The following is a 22,950-nucleotide window of genomic DNA, read 5'->3' as shown; positions in this document are numbered from 1 at the left end:
GAATTGTACATGTGAGAGAGCTAATGAGGCCATTTCTCATATATTTTTAATATTTCCAAGGGGCATAACATTTTTTTGTTTTTAAAGTTGATTGACCACCATTTCAGAACTTGTCCGAGATGTTGCTGATATTAACCTTTTTATTTCAGTTTTATAAAAATCTTGCAAGAATTGTACCAATAAGAGCAAAACACGACAGACAGACACCCGCTATTTCTATGTCTATACTGGGCATGATATTTAGATCTGCCCAAATCAAATGACTATAATATCATGCACTTGGCATGATATAAGAGATCTGCCCAAATTAAATGATTGCAATATCACACACTTGGCATGATGTTGAGATCTGCCCAAATTAAATGATTGTGATATCATACACTGGGCATGATGTTGAGATCTGCTCAAATTAAATGATTGTGATATCATACACTGGGCATGATGTTGAGATCTGCTCAAATTAAATGATTGTGATAACACACACTTGGCATGATGTTGAGATTTGCCCAAATTAAATGATTGTGATATCACAAACTGGACATGATGTTGAGATCTGCCCAAATTAAATGATTGTGATATCATACACTGGGCATGATGTTGAGGTTTGCCCAAATTAAATGATTGTGATATCACACACTGGGCATGATGTTGAGATTTGCCGAAATTAAATGATTGTGATATCACACACTGGGCATGATGTTGAGATTTGCCGAAATTAAATGATTGTGATATCACACACTGGGCATGATGTTGAGATCTGCCCAAATTAAATGATTGTGATATCATACACTGGGCATGATGTTGAGATCTGCTCAAATTAAATGATTGTGATATCATACACTGGCATGATGTTGAGATCTGCCGAAATTAAATGATTGTGATATCACACACTGGGCATGATGTTAAGATTTGCCGAAATTAAATGATTGTGATATCACACACTGGGCATGATGTTGAGATCTTCCCAAATTAAATGATTGTGATATCATACACTGGGCATGATGTTAAGATCTGCCCAAGTTAAGATCTGCCCAAATTGAATGATTGTGATATCATACACTGGGCATGATGTTGAGGTTTGCCCAAATTAAATGATTGTAATATCACACACTGGGCATGATGTTGAGATCTGCTCAAATTAAATGATTGTGATATCACATACTGGGCATGATGTTGAGATCTGCCCAAATTAAATGATTGTGATATCACACACTGGGCATGATGTTGAGATTTGCCGAAATTAAATGATTGTGATATCACACACTGGACACGATGTCAAGATCTGTCAAAATTAAATGATTGTGATATCACACACTGTGCATGATGTCGAGATCTGCCCAAATTAAATGATGTTGATATCACACACTTGGCATGATGTTGAGATCTGCCCAAATTGAATGATTGTAATACCACACACTGGAAAAGATTTTAAGATCTGCCCAAAATAAATGATTGTGATATCACACACTGTGCATGATGTCGAGATCTGTCCAAAATAAATGATGTTGATATCACACGCTGGGCATGATGTTGAGATCTGCTCAAATTAAATGATTGTGATATCACACACTGGGCATGATGTTGAGACCTGCTCAAATTAAATGATTGTGATATTACACTTTAGTGAGTGACTGAGCCCGTAATGGATAGCTGTCCCAATTGACTTGTTGTAGTGTCATACTGTGGACATTAAGTAAAAGAGCTGATACTGTTTATATTAATGTTATTTCTCAATAGTTCAGTTAAGAAAGAGGCACATCCCAAAAATATCTGTGAATTTACATGTTCTAATTTCATGCTCATAATACATTTTGAAATGATTGTTTAGCAAATCAGATTTTCAATTTTATAAAGATGAATTACATAATCCTCAACGTATAATCTTTAGAGAAAATATACATTATTAGCCTGGACTTAATCTTTACACAGTTTAAAAAAAGCTTCATGATGATTCATTCCTGCCACTAAATGACAACTTCCTTTTCTTTATACCAATAGAGACTAACAGTTAAGGTGCACAAAGAAAATGATCAGAACACATCATTATTGGTCCATTAAACAGCTACCTGTACAGGTATAGCTACACAGCTATTTCTTAACATAACTATGCTAAGTTATTTAACTCTAATATTGATTTCAAATCCATTTTTCTACAAACAAATATTTAAATTACAATTCAAATGCAATTCGTCTGATGTTGATTTTGTTAAATTAAAATACCTGTTGAGTCAACATAATATATCCTTGTGACATTGCTACAGTTTTATTAGCCAATTTCATTTGAAAAGGACAATAATCAAAGTATATTTTTAACAACAAGTTAAGTTTAACATGATACAATTTCCTTTTTAACACATACAGGAAAACAGTTTACTGTTATTTAAAGGCATATATAACATGTTTGTCATGTACTGCAAATAGAAATTTACAGTTATGGTTAATATGCATACCGTAATATACATTTGTAAATGTAAATGACTAAATGTTCCCTGTAATCAATATTTTGTATCCTAGTTAGATCCTCTGCTAGCCCCAAATAAAGATATATGCAGCTTCCCTCTGTCCTTTTTGCACTACATTAATTATATGATATTAATTTAAATGACCAATAAATGTATCCCCGAAAAGTATTTCCTTTCGGTGTTCTAGCGAGCCAAAATAAAGAGGGCACGGTGTGCTTTCTATATACATTGTATTCAAAACCATGTTAACTGTAAGTGGTACATGAAGCGACAACTGCCTTAAAATTGTACCATCTACTTAAAGCTTTTTATGGTTGCATAAAGACCCACTATTAAATTTTCTTAGGCTTATCCACAGGTATGATATAAAGTCAAAAAGATGTTAGATATACAATGGCCCTCTCAATATTGTTGTTCCTACACCAGGATCGGGAGCAAACAACATCTCTCACCAACAGTTACAAATATACCAATGAAACAGCAACCCAAAAACACAAAAAACACAAAAAGTCATCTGGAGGTCAACATAGACCTCCAACAGAATATATATGTTCATTTTTTTTTCTCTAGATATAAATGAATTCAATAAACATCTTAATTATTATAAGTCAGATAAAGCGCTTGCTAATCCTTTTCCTACTAAAATTATCAACAATACTAGAATCATATTTTAAACTTCCAACTAGATGAATTGAAATAAAACAATTTGAATAACTCAATATTAGATAAATCACACAGAATCGAAAGACTTTTTTCCACAATAGCTATCAGAATATCATTAAATAAAAAAATATGATATGGCTAATAAATCAAATTTAAAGTTTAAAACATACAAAAATTACAACCAAACTATTACCAATTCAAGCCTGTAAATTGTTGTTTAAAGTTGTTGACTTATATTTAGATAAAAAAACAAAGTTTTAACTTACTTTTTAACACCTTACTTTAATCCTAATACCAATTTAATTTACAGTGGTTTTTAATATGATAAAGACAAAATTTTTGTCACATGTCCTTTACCGCGCATTTTCTTTCCAACCCCTCGAACAATTGAAGACATTTAAATACCACACTTTTTAAGATAAACAATATCAACATTGACACAAATGGATTAAGTAAAGTCCATTTGTAAAGCCAGTTTAAGCTCGAAGTATTGATAATCAAGCGTGGGTCAGGAAGACAATTAATTTGATCATGTTCATGTATTGCAACTATTGACTGCCTAAAGCAAAGCATGTATTGTAGACTTACTTTCATCTAATTGAGAGCAGTGTCACACTCGTACAACATGCTTCTTGTCATCCTAATATTGTAATGGCTTCATAGATACATTAAATATGTAAACGCATTTGTTAAATCATAAAGAAATTTACGATTATTATAAAGACATACTGACATTGATGTAAGCTTGAATGGTTTTAGGGGAAAAACTGGGATATTACAACTTATATAACCATTTCTTCAGACCTTTTATGAATATGACTTAAGAACTAAATTGGATACATATTTGGATAAAAAATACTTTATGACAAACAATCCAACTTCAAAGAAAGATTTCAGGTGGGGCAGACCCCTGTGCCCTCTTCCTTAAATTCTAAAAGCAATTGGTTGTCCTCAGTTTAAAAATGAATATTTCCATAATTTTAACATAAACAAAAAATCAAATTGTCCCACCCTCTTATTCTCCTGGATCCGCCCCTGAACTTAATAATCAAACATATTGTCTGAGATAAGTGTCATTCCACAAGGTGTCCTTATGGCTACTACAGGCTAGTTGGTCCAAAAAGACAAAGTCCTACTGCTCATGAAAGAATTTTATACTGGTATTAAATTGGTCAATTATCTATGATGGCAAGCATTTGAAGTGAGTCTTACTATGTATGAAAGCTTGAAGTGAGTCTTACTATGTATGAAAGCTTGTAGTGAGTCTCACTATGTATGAAAGCTTGTAGTGAGTCTTACTATGTATGAAAGCTTGTAGTGAGTCTTACTATGTATGAAAGCTTGTAGTGAGTCTTACTATGTATGAAAGCTTGAAGTGAGTCTTACTTTGTATGAAAGCTTGTAGTGAGTCTTACTTTGTATGAAAGCTTGTAGTGAGTCTTACTATGTATGAAAGCTTGTAGTGAGTCTTACTATGTATGAAAGCTTGTAGTGAGTCTTACTATGTATGAAAGCTTGTAGTGAGTCTTACTATGTATGAAAGCTTGTAGTGAGTCTACCTATGAATGAAAGCTTGTAGTGAGTCTTACTATGTATGAAAGCTTGTAGTGAGTCTTACTATGTATGAAAGCTTGTAGTGAGTCTTACTATGTATGAAAGCTTGTAGTGAGTCTTACTATGTATGAAAGCTTGTAGTGAGTCTTACTATGTATGAAAGCTTGTAGTGAGTCTTACTATGTATGAAAGCTTGTAGTGAGTCTTACTTTGTATGAAAGCTTGAAGTGAGTCTTACTATGTATGAAAGCTTGAAGTGAGTCTTACTATGTATGAAAGCTTAAAGTGAGTCTTACTTTGTATAAAAGCTTGTAGTGAGTCTTACTATGTATGAAAGCTTGTAGTGAGTCTTACTATGTATGAAAGCTTGAAGTGAGTCTTACTATGTATGAAAGCTTGTAGTGAGTCTTACTATGTATGAAAGCTTGAAGTGAGTCTTACTATGTATGAAAGCTTGTAGTGAGTCTTACTATGTATGAAAGCTTGTAGTGAGTCTTACTATGTATGAAAGCTTAAAGTGAGTCTTACTATGTATGAAAGCTTGTAGTGAGTCTTACTATGTATGAAAGCTTGTAGTGAGTCTTACTATGTATGAAAGCTTGAAGTGAGTCTTACTATGTATGAAAGCTTGTAGTGAGTCTTACTATGTACGAAAGCTTGTAGTGAGTCTTACTATGTACGAAAGCTTGTAGTGAGTCTTACTATGTACGAAAGCTTGAAGTGAGTCTTACTATGTATGAAAGCTTGAAGTGAGTCTTACTATGTATGAAAGCTTGTAGTGAGTCTTACTATGTATGAAAGCTTGAAGTGAGTCTTACTATGTATGAAAGCTTGTAGTGAGTCTTACTATGTATGAAAGCTTGTAGTGAGTCTTACTTTGTATGAAAGCTTGTAGTGAGTCTTACTTTGTATGAAAGCTTGTAGTGAGTCTTACTATGTATGAAAGCTTGTAGTGAGTCTACCTATGACTGAAAGCTTGTAGTGAGTCTTACTATGTATGAAAGCTTGTAGTGAGTCTTACTATGTATGAAAGCTTGTAGTGAGTCTTACTATGTATGAAAGCTTGTAGTGAGTCTTACTTTGTATGAAAGCTTGTAGTGAGTCTTACTATGTATGAAAGCTTGTAGTGAGTCTCACTATGTATGAAAGCTTGTAGTGAGTCTCACTATGTATGAAAGCTTGTAGTGAGTCTTACTATGTATGAAAGCTTGTAGTGAGTCTTACTATGTATGAAAGCTTAAAGTGAGTCTTACTATGTATGAAAGCTTGAAGTGAGTCTTACTATGTATGAAAGCTTGTAGTGAGTCTCACTATGTATGAAAGCTTGTAGTGAGTCTCACTATGTATGAAAGCTTGTAGTGAGTCTACCTATGAATGAAAGCTTGTAGTGAGTCTACCTATGAATGAAAGCTTGTAGTGAGTCTTACTATGTATGAATTGTATGAAAGCTTAAAGTGAGTCTTACTATGTATGAAAGCTTGTAGTGAGTCTTACTATGTACGAAAGCTTGTAGTGAGTCTTACTATGTATGAAAGCTTGTAGTGAGTCTTACTATGTATGAAAGCTTAAAGTGAGTCTTACTATGTATGAAAGCTTAAAGTGAGTCTCACTATGTACGAAAGCTTGTAGTGAGTCTCACTATGTACGAAAGCTTGTAGTGAGTCTCACTATGTACGAAAGCTTGTAGTGAGTCTTACTATGTATGAAAGCTTGTAGTGAGTCTTACTATGTATGAAAGCTTGTAGTGAGTCTTACTATGTATGAAAGCTTGTAGTGAGTCTTACTATGTATGAAAGCTTGAAGTGAGTCTTACTATGTATGAAAGCTTGTAGTGAGTCTTACTATGTATGAAAGCTTGTAGTGAGTCTTACTATGTATGAAATCTTGTAGTGAGTCTACCTATGTACGAAAGCTTGTAGTGAGTCTTACTATGTATGAAAGCTTGTAGTGAGTCTTACTATGTATGAAAGCTTGAAGTGAGTCTTACTTTGTATGAAAGCTTGTAGTTTGTAGTGAGTCTTACTATGTATGAAAGCTTGTAGTGAGTCTCACTATGTATGAAAGCTTGAAGTGAGTCTTACTATGTATGAAAGCTTGTAGTGAGTCTTACTATGTATGAAAGCTTGTAGTGAGTCTTACTATGTATGAAAGCTTGTAGTGAGTCTCACTAAGTATGAAAGCTTGAAGTGAGTCTTACTGTGTATGAAAGCTTGTAGTGAGTCTTACTATGTATGAAAGCTTGAAGTGAGTCTTACTATGTATGAAAGCTTGTAGTGAGTCTTACTATGTATGAAAGCTTGTAGTGAGTCTCACTATGTATGAAAGCTTGTAGTGAGTCTTACTATACAGTATGAAAGCTTGTAGTGAGTCTTACTATGTATGAAAGCTTGTAGTGAGTCTTACTATGTATGAAAGCTTGAAGTGAGTCTTACTATGTATGAAAGCTTGTAGTGAGTCTTACTATGTATGAAAGCTTGAAGTGAGTCTTACTATGTATGAAAGCTTGTAGTGAGTCTTACTATGTATGAAAGCTTGTAGTGAGTCTTACTATGTATGAAAGCTTGTAGTGAGTCTTACTATGTATGAAAGCTTGTAGTGAGTCTTTCTATGTATGAAAGCTTGTAGTGAGTCTTACTATGTATGAAAGCTTGTAGTGAGTCTTACTTTGTATGAAAGCTTGAAGTGAGTCTTACTATGTATGAAAGCTTGAAGTGAGTCTTACTATGTATGAAAGCTTAAAGTGAGTCTTACTTTGTATAAAAGCTTGTAGTGAGTCTTACTATGTATGAAAGCTTGTAGTGAGTCTTACTATGTATGAAAGCTTGAAGTGAGTCTTACTATGTATGAAAGCTTGTAGTGAGTCTTACTATGTATGAAAGCTTGAAGTGAGTCTTACTATGTATGAAAGCTTGTAGTGAGTCTTACTATGTATGAAAGCTTGTAGTGAGTCTTACTATGTATGAAAGCTTAAAGTGAGTCTTACTATGTATGAAAGCTTGTAGTGAGTCTTACTATGTATGAAAGCTTGTAGTGAGTCTTACTATGTATGAAAGCTTGAAGTGAGTCTTACTATGTATGAAAGCTTGTAGTGAGTCTTACTATGTACGAAAGCTTGTAGTGAGTCTTACTATGTACGAAAGCTTGTAGTGAGTCTTACTATGTATGAAAGCTTGAAGTGAGTCTTACTATGTATGAAAGCTTGAAGTGAGTCTTACTATGTATGAAAGCTTGAAGTGAGTCTTACTATGTATGAAAGCTTGAAGTGAGTCTTACTATGTATGAAAGCTTGTAGTGAGTCTTACTTTGTATGAAAGCTTGTAGTGAGTCTTACTTTGTATGAAAGCTTGTAGTGAGTCTTTCTATGTATGAAAGCTTGTAGTGAGTCTACCTATGAATGAAAGCTTGTAGTGAGTCTTACTATGTATGAAAGCTTGTAGTGAGTCTTACTATGTATGAAAGCTTGTAGTGAGTCTTACTATGTATGAAAGCTTGTAAAGAGTCTTACTTTGTATGAAAGCTTGTAGTGAGTCTTACTATGTATGAAAGCTTGTAGTGAGTCTCACTATGTATGAAAGCTTGTAGTGAGTCTCACTATGTATGAAAGCTTGTAGTGAGTCTCACTATGTATGAAAGCTTGTAGTGAGTCTTACTTTGTATGAAAGCTTGTAGTGAGTCTTACTTTGTATGAAAGCTTGTAGTGAGTCTTACTATGTATGAAAGCTTGTAGTGAGTCTACCTATGAATGAAAGCTTGTAGTGAGTCTTACTATGTATGAAAGCTTGTAGTGAGTCTTACTATGTATGAAAGCTTGTAGTGAGTCTTACTATGTATGAAAGCTTGTAAAGAGTCTTACTTTGTATGAAAGCTTGTAGTGAGTCTTACTATGTATGAAAGCTTGTAGTGAGTCTCACTATGTATGAAAGCTTGTAGTGAGTCTCACTATGTATGAAAGCTTGTAGTGAGTCTCACTATGTATGAAAGCTTGTAGTGAGTCTTACTATGTATGAAAGCTTGTAGTGAGTCTTACTATGTATGAAAGCTTAAAGTGAGTCTTACTATGTATGAAAGCTTGAAGTGAGTCTTACTATGTATGAAAGCTTGTAGTGAGTCTCACTATGTATGAAAGCTTGTAGTGAGTCTCACTATGTATGAAAACTTGTAGTGAGTCTTACTATGTATGAAAGCTTGAAGTGAGTCTTACTTTGTATGAAAGCTTGTAGTTTGTAGTGAGTCTTACTATGTATGAAAGCTTGTAGTGAGTCTCACTATGTATGAAAGCTTGAAGTGAGTCTTACTATGTATGAAAGCTTGTAGTGAGTCTTACTATGTATGAAAGCTTGTAGTGAGTCTTACTATGTATGAAAGCTTGTAGTGAGTCTCACTAAGTATGAAAGCTTGAAGTGAGTCTTACTGTGTATGAAAGCTTGTAGTGAGTCTTACTATGTATGAAAGCTTGAAGTGAGTCTTACTATGTATGAAAGCTTGTAGTGAGTCTTACTATGTATGAAAGCTTGTAGTGAGTCTCACTATGTATGAAAGCTTGTAGTGAGTCTTACTATACAGTATGAAAGCTTGTAGTGAGTCTTACTATGTATGAAAGCTTGTAGTGAGTCTTACTATGTATGAAAGCTTGTAGTGAGTCTTACTATGTATGAAAGCTTGAAGTGAGTCTTACTATGTATGAAAGCTTGTAGTGAGTCTTACTATGTATGAAAGCTTGAAGTGAGTCTTACTATGTATGAAAGCTTGTAGTGAGTCTTACTATGTATGAAAGCTTGTAGTGAGTCTTACTATGTATGAAAGCTTGTAGTGAGTCTTACTATGTATGAAAGCTTGTAGTGAGTCTTTCTATGTATGAAAGCTTGTAGTGAGTCTTACTATGTATGAAAGCTTGTAGTGAGTCTTACTTTGTATGAAAGCTTGAAGTGAGTCTTACTATGTATGAAAGCTTGAAGTGAGTCTTACTATGTATGAAAGCTTAAAGTGAGTCTTACTTTGTATAAAAGCTTGTAGTGAGTCTTACTATGTATGAAAGCTTGTAGTGAGTCTTACTATGTATGAAAGCTTGAAGTGAGTCTTACTATGTATGAAAGCTTGTAGTGAGTCTTACTATGTATGAAAGCTTGAAGTGAGTCTTACTATGTATGAAAGCTTGTAGTGAGTCTTACTATGTATGAAAGCTTGTAGTGAGTCTTACTATGTATGAAAGCTTAAAGTGAGTCTTACTATGTATGAAAGCTTGTAGTGAGTCTTACTATGTATGAAAGCTTGTAGTGAGTCTTACTATGTATGAAAGCTTGAAGTGAGTCTTACTATGTATGAAAGCTTGTAGTGAGTCTTACTATGTACGAAAGCTTGTAGTGAGTCTTACTATGTACGAAAGCTTGTAGTGAGTCTTACTATGTATGAAAGCTTGAAGTGAGTCTTACTATGTATGAAAGCTTGAAGTGAGTCTTACTATGTATGAAAGCTTGAAGTGAGTCTTACTATGTATGAAAGCTTGAAGTGAGTCTTACTATGTATGAAAGCTTGTAGTGAGTCTTACTTTGTATGAAAGCTTGTAGTGAGTCTTACTTTGTATGAAAGCTTGTAGTGAGTCTTTCTATGTATGAAAGCTTGTAGTGAGTCTACCTATGAATGAAAGCTTGTAGTGAGTCTTACTATGTATGAAAGCTTGTAGTGAGTCTTACTATGTATGAAAGCTTGTAGTGAGTCTTACTATGTATGAAAGCTTGTAAAGAGTCTTACTTTGTATGAAAGCTTGTAGTGAGTCTTACTATGTATGAAAGCTTGTAGTGAGTCTCACTATGTATGAAAGCTTGTAGTGAGTCTCACTATGTATGAAAGCTTGTAGTGAGTCTCACTATGTATGAAAGCTTGTAGTGAGTCTTACTTTGTATGAAAGCTTGTAGTGAGTCTTACTTTGTATGAAAGCTTGTAGTGAGTCTTACTATGTATGAAAGCTTGTAGTGAGTCTACCTATGAATGAAAGCTTGTAGTGAGTCTTACTATGTATGAAAGCTTGTAGTGAGTCTTACTATGTATGAAAGCTTGTAGTGAGTCTTACTATGTATGAAAGCTTGTAAAGAGTCTTACTTTGTATGAAAGCTTGTAGTGAGTCTTACTATGTATGAAAGCTTGTAGTGAGTCTCACTATGTATGAAAGCTTGTAGTGAGTCTCACTATGTATGAAAGCTTGTAGTGAGTCTCACTATGTATGAAAGCTTGTAGTGAGTCTTACTATGTATGAAAGCTTGTAGTGAGTCTTACTATGTATGAAAGCTTAAAGTGAGTCTTACTATGTATGAAAGCTTGAAGTGAGTCTTACTATGTATGAAAGCTTGTAGTGAGTCTCACTATGTATGAAAGCTTGTAGTGAGTCTCACTATGTATGAAAGCTTGTAGTGAGTCTACCTATGAATGAAAGCTTGTAGTGAGTCTACCTATGAATGAAAGCTTGTAGTGAGTCTTACTATGTATGAAAGCTTGTAGTGAGTCTTACTATGTATGAAAGCTTGTAGTGAGTCTTACTATGTATGAAAGCTTAAAGTGAGTCTTACTATGTATGAAAGCTTGTAGTGAGTCTTACTTTGTATGAAAGCTTGTAGTGAGTCTTACTTTGTATGAAAGCTTGTAGTGAGTCTTACTTTGTATGAAAGCTTAAAGTGAGTCTTACTATGTATGAAAGCTTGTAGTGAGTCTTACTATGTACGAAAGCTTGTAGTGAGTCTTACTATGTATGAAAGCTTGTAGTGAGTCTCACTATGTATGAAAGCTTAAAGTGAGTCTTACTATGTATGAAAGCTGAAAGTGAGTCTCACTATGTACGAAAGCTTGTAGTGAGTCTCACTATGTACGAAAGCTTGTAGTGAGTCTCACTATGTACGAAAGCTTGTAGTGAGTCTTACTATGTATGAAAGCTTGTAGTGAGTCTTACTATGTATGAAAGCTTGTAGTGAGTCGTACTATGTATGAAAGCTTGTAGTGAGTCTTACTATGTATGAAAGCTTGAAGTGAGTCTTACTATGTATGAAAGCTTGTAGTGAGTCTTACTATGTATGAAAGCTTGTAGTGAGTCTTACTATGTATGAAATCTTGAAGTGAGTCTACCTATGTACGAAAGCTTGTAGTGAGTCTTACTATGTATGAAAGCTTGTAGTGAGTCTTACTATGTATGAAAGCTTGAAGTGAGTCTTACTTTGTATGAAAGCTTGTAGTTTGTAGTGAGTCTTACTATGTATGAAAGCTTGTAGTGAGTCTCACTATGTATGAAAGCTTGAAGTGAGTCTTACTATGTATGAAAGCTTGTAGTGAGTCTTACTATGTATGAAAGCTTGTAGTGAGTCTTACTATGTATGAAAGCTTGTAGTGAGTCTCACTATGTATGAAAGCTTGAAGTGAGTCTTACTATGTATGAAAGCTTGTAGTGAGTCTTACTATGTATGAAAGCTTGAAGTGAGTCTTACTATGTATGAAAGCTTGTAGTGAGTCTTACTATGTATGAAAGCTTGTAGTGAGTCTCACTATGTATGAAAGCTTGTAGTGAGTCTTACTATACAGTATGAAAGCTTGTAGTGAGTCTTACTATGTATGAAAGCTTGAAGTGAGTCTTACTATGTATGAAAGCTTGTAGTGAGTCTTACTATGTATGAAAGCTTGAAGTGAGTCTTACTATGTATGAAAGCTTGTAGTGAGTCTTACTATGTATGAAAGCTTGTAGTGAGTCTTACTATGTATGAAAGCTTGTAGTGAGTCTTACTATGTATGAAAGCTTGTAGTGAGTCTTACTATGTATGAAAGCTTGTAGTGAGTCTTACTATGTATGAAAGCTTGTAGTGAGTCTTACTTTGTATGAAAGCTTGAAGTGAGTCTTACTATGTATGAAAGCTTGAAGTGAGTCTTACTATGTATGAAAGCTTAAAGTGAGTCTTACTTTGTATAAAAGCTTGTAGTGAGTCTTACTATGTATGAAAGCTTGTAGTGAGTCTTACTATGTATGAAAGCTTGAAGTGACTCTTACTATGTATGAAAGCTTGTAGTGAGTCTTACTATGTATGAAAGCTTGAAGTGAGTCTTACTATGTATGAAAGCTTGTAGTGAGTCTTACTATGTATGAAAGCTTGTAGTGAGTCTTACTATGTATGAAAGCTTAAAGTGAGTCTTACTATGTATGAAAGCTTGTAGTGAGTCTTACTATGTATGAAAGCTTGTAGTGAGTCTTACTATGTATGAAAGCTTGAAGTGAGTCTTACTATGTATGAAAGCTTGTAGTGAGTCTTACTATGTACGAAAGCTTGTAGTGAGTCTTACTATGTATGAAAGCTTGTAGTGAGTCTTACTATGTATGAAAGCTTGAAGTGAGTCTTACTTTGTATGAAAGCTTGTAGTTTGTAGTGAGTCTTACTATGTATGAAAGCTTGTAGTGAGTCTCACTATGTATGAAAGCTTGAAGTGAGTCTTACTATGTATGAAAGCTTGTAGTGAGTCTTACTATGTATGAAAGCTTGTAGTGAGTCTTACTATGTATGAAAGCTTGTAGTGAGTCTCACTATGTATGAAAGCTTGAAGTGAGTCTTACTATGTATGAAAGCTTGTAGTGAGTCTTACTATGTATGAAAGCTTGAAGTGAGTCTTACTATGTATGAAAGCTTGTAGTGAGTCTTACTATGTATGAAAGCTTGTAGTGAGTCTCACTATGTATGAAAGCTTGTAGTGAGTCGTACTATACAGTATGAAAGCTTGTAGTGAGTCTTACTATGTATGAAAGCTTGTAGTGAGTCTTACTATGTATGAAAGCTTGTAGTGAGTCTTACTATGAATGAAAGCTTGAAGTGAGTCTTACTATGTATGAAAGCTTGTAGTGAGTCTTACTTTGTATGAAAGCTTGAAGTGAGTCTTACTATGTATGAAAGCTTGTAGTGAGTCTTACTTTGTATGAAAGCTTGAAGTGAGTCTTACTATGTATGAAAGCTTGTAGTGAGTCTTACTATGTATGAAAGCTTGTAGTGAGTCTTACTATGTATGAAAGCTTAAAGTGAGTCTTACTTTGTATGAAAGCTTGTAGTGAGTCTTACTATGTATGAAAGCTTGTAGTGAGTCTTACTATGTATGAAAGCTTGTAGTGAGTCTTACTATGTATGAAAGCTTGAAGTGAGTCTCACTATGTATGAAAGCTTGTAGTGAGTCTCACTATGTATGAAAGCTTGAAGTGAGTCTTACTATGTATGAAAGCTTGTAGTGAGTCTTACTATGTATGAAAGCTTGAAGTGAGTCTTACTATGTATGAAAGCTTGTAGTGAGTCTTACTATGTATGAAAGCTTGAAGTGAGTCTTACTATGTATGAAAGCTTGTAGTGAGTCTTACTATGTATGAAAGCTTGTAGTGAGTCTTACTATGTATGAAAGCTTGTAGTGAGTCTCACTATGTATGAAAGCTTGAAGTGAGTCTCACTATGTATGAAAGCTTGTAGTGAGTCTCACTATGTATGAAAGCTTGTAGTGAGTCTTACTTTGTATGAAAGCTTGTAGTGAGTCTTACTATGTATGAAAGCTTGTAGTGAGTCTAACTATATATGAAAGCTTGTAGTGAGTCTTACTATGTATGAAAGCTTGTAGTGAGTCTTACTATGTATGAAAGCTTGTAGTGAGTCTTACTATGTATGAAAGCTTGTAGTGAGTCTTACTATGTATGAAAGCTTGTAGTGAGTCTTACTATGTATGAAAGCTTGTAGTGAGTCTTACTATGTATGAAAGCTTGTAGTGAGTCTTAGTGAGTCTTACTATGTATGAAAGCTTGTAGTGAGTCTTACTATGTATGAAAGCTTGTAGTGAGTCTACCTATGAATGAAAGCTTGTAGTGAGTCTTACTATGTATGAAAGCTTGTTGTGAGTCTTACTTTGTATGAAAGCTTGTAGTGAGTCTTACTATGTATGAAAGCTTGTAGTGAGTCTTACTATGTATGAAAGCTTGAAGTGAGTCTTACTTTGTATGAAAGCTTGTAGTGAGTCTTACTATGTATGAAAGCTTGAAGTGAGTCTTACTATGTATGAAAGCTTGTAGTGAGTCTTACTATGTATGAAAGCTTGTAGTGAGTCTTACTATGTATGAAAGCTTGAAGTGAGTCTTACTATGTATGAAAGCTTGAAGTGAGTCTTACTAAGTATGAAATCTTGTAGTGAGTCTTACTATGTATGAAAGCTTGAAGTGAGTCTTACTATGTATGTCTTGAAAGAAGTATTGCAGATAGACAAAACTATTTCAGTATTAATTCTACTATAACTTGATTTCTCTATGGCATAGATAGTTTACTTAATGCAAAAAATTATTGATGGGAAATTATTTAACCTTAATTGTGCATTCTTTTTCAAGAAATTTTCCTCACACTTGTGTCTGTAAAAATGAGGGGAAATTCATTTCTTATTACAATGTAGCAGATGTACCTCATAACAAGAAATATTAGAAAATAAAATTAATGTTTTAATTAAAACCCAGCGATGAGACTGTCTTCCCAGGAGCAGATCTGAGGAGGGTTCCTGGGGTTGGAATCCCTCTTTTTTTCATTTGGAAGATCAATGTTTTTGAATGGGGACACATAGTTGGAACTGGAAGATCAATGTATTTGAATGGGGACACATAGTTGGAACCCCCCTCCCCCTTTTTTTTTAAATGGCTGGATCTGACACTGCTTCCTCTTTCATATCAGTGTCTAAATATAAGAAATACTTCAAATGCTGAACTAATATCATGAATATGATATATAAATATGTAGCTTTTCATTCTACCATGTCAATTACTATATTTATATGTATGTAATTATAGGTCTTAACCATTTATTGTTAATGAGTTTGTGCCAATAATAATATTTGTAGATTTGTATATGGGTTAACAATTAAATTTTAATTCCTTTGATTTTCTTTTAAAAAAATCTGCTTATTTATTTGATAATTACAGCTTCCAAATATGTTACATATATATATATACAATACCCAAAAATAAAATAATAACTAGAAGAAACTTAATGATAAAAAATAATGTTCAAAGGTGTTAATAACTCTGACAATCTAAACTAATTCAAATTGGAGAAAAAAATAGGTAACTATAAGGGAATCAGTCTAACTTTAACAGTGCTTGTTTCACAGTTCAGCTAACAAACAAGCTAACCAAAGATATTACCATTAGCTACATACTGACTGAAATCTGCTGTAATAAGTATTATGTACAACATGGCAATTAGTCTCAGTGATATTGTTTGCCTTAAATTAGTGGAGAATAAAGGCTTTTTTTTTTCCCCTGGAGAAGAATCCCAATTTGAAAAAAAAATGGCTAAAAATGTTTCCCAAAAAGACAACTTTTTCCCCAAACAGTGCAGTCTCAGTAGTAATTGTGCATGATTACAAACTGAAAAACACTCATTTATACATTTGTCATGCCTAAAATGACTGTATGGGCAGATTTGAGGTTCTATTTATGTATCATCACTGACAAAAAGGGGTCTTATTTCAAAGCAGGGTTTGACTCTTGAAAGGGGGTCTGTAAATTGAAGTTTCAGTCAAATTCATGGTTTATTCTAAATTTCCCAATTTGTTGAAAATTACGCATATTTTCCCAATAAAAAAGGGTAGAGGTAGTTTTGAAAAAAGCCAACAATATCACTGAGTCTCTAAGAATATAGATTGTAAGAAGAGGTAACAGGGATGTGTAGTTCAACACTTGGGACAATATTTTGTGTTTTCTTTTCATATTTCTGCTTGTCATGTACCCACTTTTAATGCAACTTATTGAATGTCATTTTAGAGTTTTTGCTGGTTTTGCATGATTTTAACCTAGATCAATAATTTCTAATATTTGTTTAAATATACTGTTAAATTGTACATGTAATACGTTTTCGTATTGACTTTTTTTCATGTTAGGCATTTTTGCTGTTTTTATTTCAGTATTTGAATCTGATGTTTTATGTTGTTGTCATTGATTTGTTTTAATTTCCATGTGTATGTACAGCACCTTAGAGTAACTTTTATTTTTTTTATGAGGTGCTTTTTAAATTTTCAGTATTGATATTTCATATTATTTGTCTAATTTGAACTTATTTAACTGTATGTAAGTTGTAACATATAATCTATTTTTATAGATAAAATAAGTTGAATTACAGTGAACCAAACATTAAAATATTATATCTTGCTTTTGTTCAGAAGTAATCTGCTACATAAGCCACATATTTCAACAACAGGCATGAAATATTTGTCACTGGCAATACACATAATTTTTATTACTCCCCCTTTTTTGTCTATCATATAAAGAATGTAAAAAGAAGCTAAATGACTTTGTAAAAAAAATAACATTTTGTTTTTGGGTACTGAATATACTTTTACCATCTTTAGAACTTGTCACAGTGAATAAGTAATCTTTCTTTCCATTTTTGTATCCAGACTGGCTTGGTCCCCAAATCAACAGAAGATCATGCGCGAAAGTGACTAAGACCCATCTGATCGATTTGCTTGCAACATCTGGATCTTTAAAAAGCATGTATACAGTAAAATCATTGCACAAACATCGATTTTTTTCATAGACTAATTCATAGTGTACTGCAGTGCAGGTTTTTTCTCCAATTTAATAGATTAATAAAATATTAATCAGTAAGGCAGCAACCATTTGATTTTCGCTATATTGATTTCTATTTTCCCTAGTATCGAGGCCCTACTTTTGTGAATAAAAAGATTCTTTATTCAAAACTTTTGAATACGAACACGAAAGTTTTATTTTTATTTTTGTTTGGTTCACATGAAGAACATTCCAACATCTCTTGAGAGCGTTTCTCGAATATCAAGGATTATTTCAAATGCATATAAACAGCACAGGCATATTGAAATAGTACATACCCAAGCATTACGCACTATACACATATAAACAGCACAGTCATATTGAAATAGTACATACCCAAGCATGTTTTTGTATTGTTATGAGTTACAATTTATGACAAAAATAAGCAAAGACTCATCGACACAACATCTAATAATTAAAGATTATTACATGGCATTTTTCATATGGCCCTGGTATCAGCCCTAGACTTCCATATCAAGCTAGAGAGCTTTAAAAACGTACATATCAGTACAAAATATGTGATAAACAAATTTAATAACACTTTTAGATATTTGGATGATATTTTGGCTCTGAATAATGACGACTCCAGTATGTATATGAATGAAATTTGTCCTGTTAAACTTACTTTAAATAAAGCTAATACTAACAATGACCACTGCCCTTTCCTTTCCTCGATCTTGATATCTATATCACTAACGGAAAGCTGAATACTAAAATTTATGATAAAAAGGAATATTTTTCATTTCCTATCGTTAATTATCCGTTTTTAGATGGTGACGTTCCCTTGTCACCATCTTACGGTGTTTATATATCTCAACTTGTACGATTCGCTCGTGTATGTAACAATGTTTTAGATTTTAACGAGAGAAATTTATGTATTACTGAAAAATTATTACACCAGGGTTTTTGATATCACAAACTAGTCAAAACATTTACTAAATTTTATCATCGGTATAAAGACATCATTCGTAAATATAGCTCAACATGCAGACTTCTTATACGTTCAGGTATTTCACATCCAATTTTTTATGGAAATATTCTTTATAAAGCTCAAAGGTGTCAGTATTCACCTCAGAAACTTACAAAACCTTTGAATAGACTTATTAAGAAGGGATATAATTACGATACTGTTGTCAAGTCATTAAAGATTGCATATTTTGGCGTTAATATTGAGTCACCGATAAGGTCTTTGCATCGGAACTAAACACATTTATACTTAAAACAGTTGTTGGTATGACACGGGTTATGTTCTTCTCATATATGTTATGATGGTATGATACTAAACCCCTAACGGGTAGGATTGTGCCTGATGTTCATATGATGAAATCATAATCTTTCAGTCAGTTTAATTGAAGTCTGGAGCTGGCATGTCAGTCAACTGCTAGTAGTCTGTTGTTATTTATGTATTATTGTCATTTTGTTTATTTTCATTGGTTACATCTTCTGACATCAGACTCGGACTTCTCTTGAACTGAATTTTAATGTGCGTATTGTTATGCGTTTACTTTTCTACATTGGTAAGAGGTATAGGGGGGGGTGAGATCTCACAAACATGTTTAACCCCGCTGCAATTTTGCGGCTGTCCCAAGTCAGGAGCCTCTGGCCTTTGTTCGTCTTGTATTATTTTAATTTTAGTTTCTTGTGTACAATTTGGAATTTAGTATGGCGTCCATTATCACTGAACTAGTATATATTTGTTTAGGGGCCAGCTGAAGGACGCCTCCGGGTGCAGGAATTTCTCGCTACATTGAAGACCTGTTCGTGACCTTCTGCTGTTGTTATTTGGTCGGGTTGTTGTCTCTTTGACACATTCCCTATTTCCATTCTCAATTTTATGTTACACATAAACAAACGACAACCACTGAATTACAGGCTCCTGACTTGGGACAGACACATACATAAATAATGTGGCGGGGTTAGTATATTAGTTTATGTGAAATATTTTAACTAATTTAGTCATTAAAAACGATCCGATTCAAGCTTAAATAAGAAAAATCTACCAAATATGCCGAAAAATGTCACTTTTCAGATGTTTTTTTTTGTCAAACTGAATGGAAGTGGCTGCATCCGTGTTCATCCCCAACTTAAATACAACTCATATTTTAATATTAAGGATGAACACGAATGCAGCCCCTTTCAAGTGTGAAACCGTCTAAAATTTAAGTCAAAAGCTAGAATTGTGAGGCTTTCAGTAATATAGCATGACTTCATGGTGCTAGTACACGATACATGTGAATTGTATTGTCAAAACAGCCCATATTTATGTAGCAGAAGCATTTCACTATCTAATAAATAACTAAAAGTTTACATTTTAACAATTTAGTAAAACTGCTATATTTTGGGATCAAAAAGGGGTCTCACTGAACCTACTCCTTTAAGGCAAACATTTAGAACAATATCTTATGATCATATTATTTACAAGCAGAACACCCACAACAGCATTTCGAACCGTTCTAGGACTGTATGAAACTCTAAATTGAGAAAAACTATGTCCTTTTAAAATGGTCAGGTAGACAATTGAGTAGTAGCTGTAAGTTTAAAACTTTCCTTACCAAACGGTGTAGTCTTTATCCAGTATACATTATTACTATATCTGAAAGGATATGTACAATCTAGCATAATGATCATGTAAACAGACAGGTGATAAATTAATTATTAAAATGCCATTGCTCTTTGTCTTTTGATATGCAGTGAAGAAATCTTAGCCTTTTTCAAGCAACTGCTGATATGAGCTTGAGTGATCTTCATATACAAACCTTAGTACTCCTTCTTGCACTATTTCTAAGACAAATGTGCTCGTACTGGATGCATGTGCATTGTATTGTCAAAAATATGTATTAACAGAAATATTATACTTTTCAATTAATAGCTAAAAGATCTTAAAAGTTTACAACCAAACAATTTTGTAAAACTGCTATATTTTGGAACCAAAATGGGTTCTTACTGGATTTTCTCCTATCGTCTCAAATTCAAATTGATTTACGCCAAACTAACATTTAGTGCTATCCTCTTCTTAGAGTGTTTAGGGAGTTTTTGTTTGGATGGCATATTACATGTTATGCCATAGTTAGGAAACCTTTTATATTTATCAGCCTGGTAAAATTCTCTATTTTGTTGATAGTGTACTGCTAATCATTTAAAATTGAGAATGGAAATTGAGAATGTGTTAAAGAGACAACAAACCGACCATGTAACAGACGACAGCAGAAGTTCACCAATAGGCAGCTTTTAGTCTGTTTAGTTTCTCTCTATCTTCTTCAGTTCTTATGTGTACTAATGTAATATTGTTATTAATTTGAATGGAAAAGCTATCAGAAGAATATTTGGTAGAATTCATTATGTTAAATGTTAAGATGTGTGATTTTAAAGAAAACAATTTTTTTCATAGTTAATATTCTCTGTATATAAATAGATTTATTATAGATTATAAATAAATCAGGGGCCTGTAATTCAGTGGTTGTCGCTTGTTTATATGTTGCATATTTGTTTTTCGTTCATTTTTTGACTTAAATAAGGCCGTTAGTTTTCTCGTTTGAATTGTTTTACATTGTCTTATCTGGGCTTTTTATAGCTGACTATGCGGTATAGGCTTTGCTCATTGTTGAAGGCCGTACGGTGACCTATAGTTAGTAATGTTTGTGTAATTTTGGTCTTTTGTGGATAGTTCTTTTTTTATAATTGTTAGTTAATAACATGAAAAACATTTGAGATATTGTCACTTATAATGAATAGAGTTATCTTTCTTTGTACTGATTACTAGTATTAGAATATCAAAAGAAAAGATAAAGTCATCGTACGTCTTTTCAGAGCTAGAATATAAACTGGAAACAATAAGCAAATTACTTTCAGAGGCAAAAAAAAAAAATGGAAAAAATAAACAGACGATGACAGACGATAGCAATAGTTTGAAAACATCTTTATGTCTTATGGTTACCTAAAGGGGCTAGATACATTTGCCTGAAATAGATAAAAATGCGATTGTCATTATATGGTTTACACCGATCCTACTTGCATGATTATATCGCACGGTCCTTATTTCGAATAGACATATTGTTTTAAAGCAATTCGTTGATGACGTCTACGCTTACATACGAACTGATACACAAAACAATTTCAGACGATCAGAAGAGTCCAGGGCCGTAACTACATTGAGGCAAACGAGGCAAATGCCTCATGCTAGCAATTTCAACAACAAAAAAATGAAACAAAAGATTTTCTTCATATAAAATTGTTTTTTACGGAAAGTGTCTTGCAAAAAAATGAGTTCTCTTCACTCTCTTGGTGTTGCTACTGCATGTTTTTCGTGATCCATGTTTCTATATTTTTTTTTTCAGAGTTGATGGTCTATTGTTTGAACCTCTGTGTCCTGGGCTTTTCTTTTGTTCATTTATTGTCAAATTTTACGGCTATAGTCCGAGTGTTGATTTTCATTTGTAAACGTGTTGTAATGTTGCATGTCCACTGATGTACAGACATTTTGCGAGAAAATATTTTAAGAATATAGGATGCTACTTGACACAGAAAAAAATGATCGTTTCTGCATGGAGAATTGAACTTGATACCAAATAAAATTGAGAATGGAAATGGGGATACTAAACTCGCTTTTTTTGTAGACAGCTGACATGGTTTACTGAATTAAAGTGAGGGCTAAATTTTAGTTTAAGTTTTATCCAAATAAATAAGGTTAACAAGAATAGCATGTTAGAGCGTTATAAGACCCCGTTAACATTAGGATATTTAGATCGATTTAAACTACATTGGTTCACTTTAGATCCGTTTAAGGGCTTTAAGAAAAACAATAACAACATCAATGTTAACACATGAATTTGATAAATTAGTTCTGTCTCTAAGAAAAATGCCTCTACCAAGTCTGGAATATGACAGTTGTTATCCATTCGTTTGATTGTTTGAGCATTTGATTTTGCCATTTGATTAGGGACTTGGTGTAAAGCAAAATAATGTCCTATGAAATATTGTCCAACAAGACAATATATCATGACTATGTACTATGAAATTCTGTCCTCATCTATAAAATTATGTCTTGAGATGGACAAATTTTCATAGTGGAATTTGGTCCATTAGATTACAATAATTCACAGATGAATAGTATGAAATTTTGTCCTGCTAAAGGGAAGTAATCATTTGTTTATATTAAGACAATATTTCATAGACTGGTTGTTATGAAATTTTGTCTTATGAAGGGGAGGGTATCATCATATATCATGATGGTTAAAAAAATCATTAAAGTGTTTTCTTCAATTGACAATAACAAAAAAGAAAATAACAACAAATAGGTACAGGTATACATAGAAAACTAGTTTTGTTATCATGGATGGCAAGGAGTATAAAATACTTTTTGAGTTTCTCAGTCTAAAAGTTTTACTGGAAGGAATTTCAGAAAATCAGAAGAGAGTAATCAGAAGAAAGTCTAATTCCTTTTGTATACAGAACAATGAAATTTATTTCAAAAGTTTTGATAAGAAATCAAATGAAGTTATGAAAAGACATGTGATTCATGAAGACAAATTAGAAAGAGTGATGGTATCTTTATACATATATATATTAATAACCAAATTACAAAATATTTTTTTTTATTATTATTCAAAAATCTGCATGCTGCATGTTTGTGTAATATAACTTGCATTAATTTGAACAATAATTTTTATTGTGGAC

At 33.2% G+C, this 22,950-nt stretch overlaps 1 protein-coding gene across 3 annotated transcripts in view; it reads right to left on the bottom strand.

The window, feature by feature from the left end:
* LOC134702194 (CAP-Gly domain-containing linker protein 1-like) overlaps nt 1–17,152 on the bottom strand; it is a 94,195-nt gene extending 77,043 nt beyond the window's left edge. For 2 of the 3 annotated variants that reach the window (XM_063563261.1, XM_063563264.1), the window contains exon 1: nt 2,221–2,272. In XM_063563261.1, the coding sequence (XP_063419331.1) occupies nt 2,221–2,253 (33 nt within the window). In that variant the 5' untranslated portion in view covers nt 2,254–2,272. Of the gene's footprint in view, nt 1–2,220; nt 2,273–17,048 lie in introns of those variants that run through there. The other variant, XM_063563262.1, reaches the window with a different exon arrangement.
* Between the last annotated feature and the right edge of the window lie 5,798 nt (nt 17,153–22,950).

Source organism: Mytilus trossulus, unplaced genomic scaffold (assembly GCF_036588685.1).
Source record: "Mytilus trossulus isolate FHL-02 unplaced genomic scaffold, PNRI_Mtr1.1.1.hap1 h1tg000424l__unscaffolded, whole genome shotgun sequence".
NCBI classification, from domain to species: domain Eukaryota; kingdom Metazoa; phylum Mollusca; class Bivalvia; order Mytilida; family Mytilidae; genus Mytilus; species Mytilus trossulus.
This window is presented reverse-complemented; position numbering and strand designations above follow the sequence as displayed.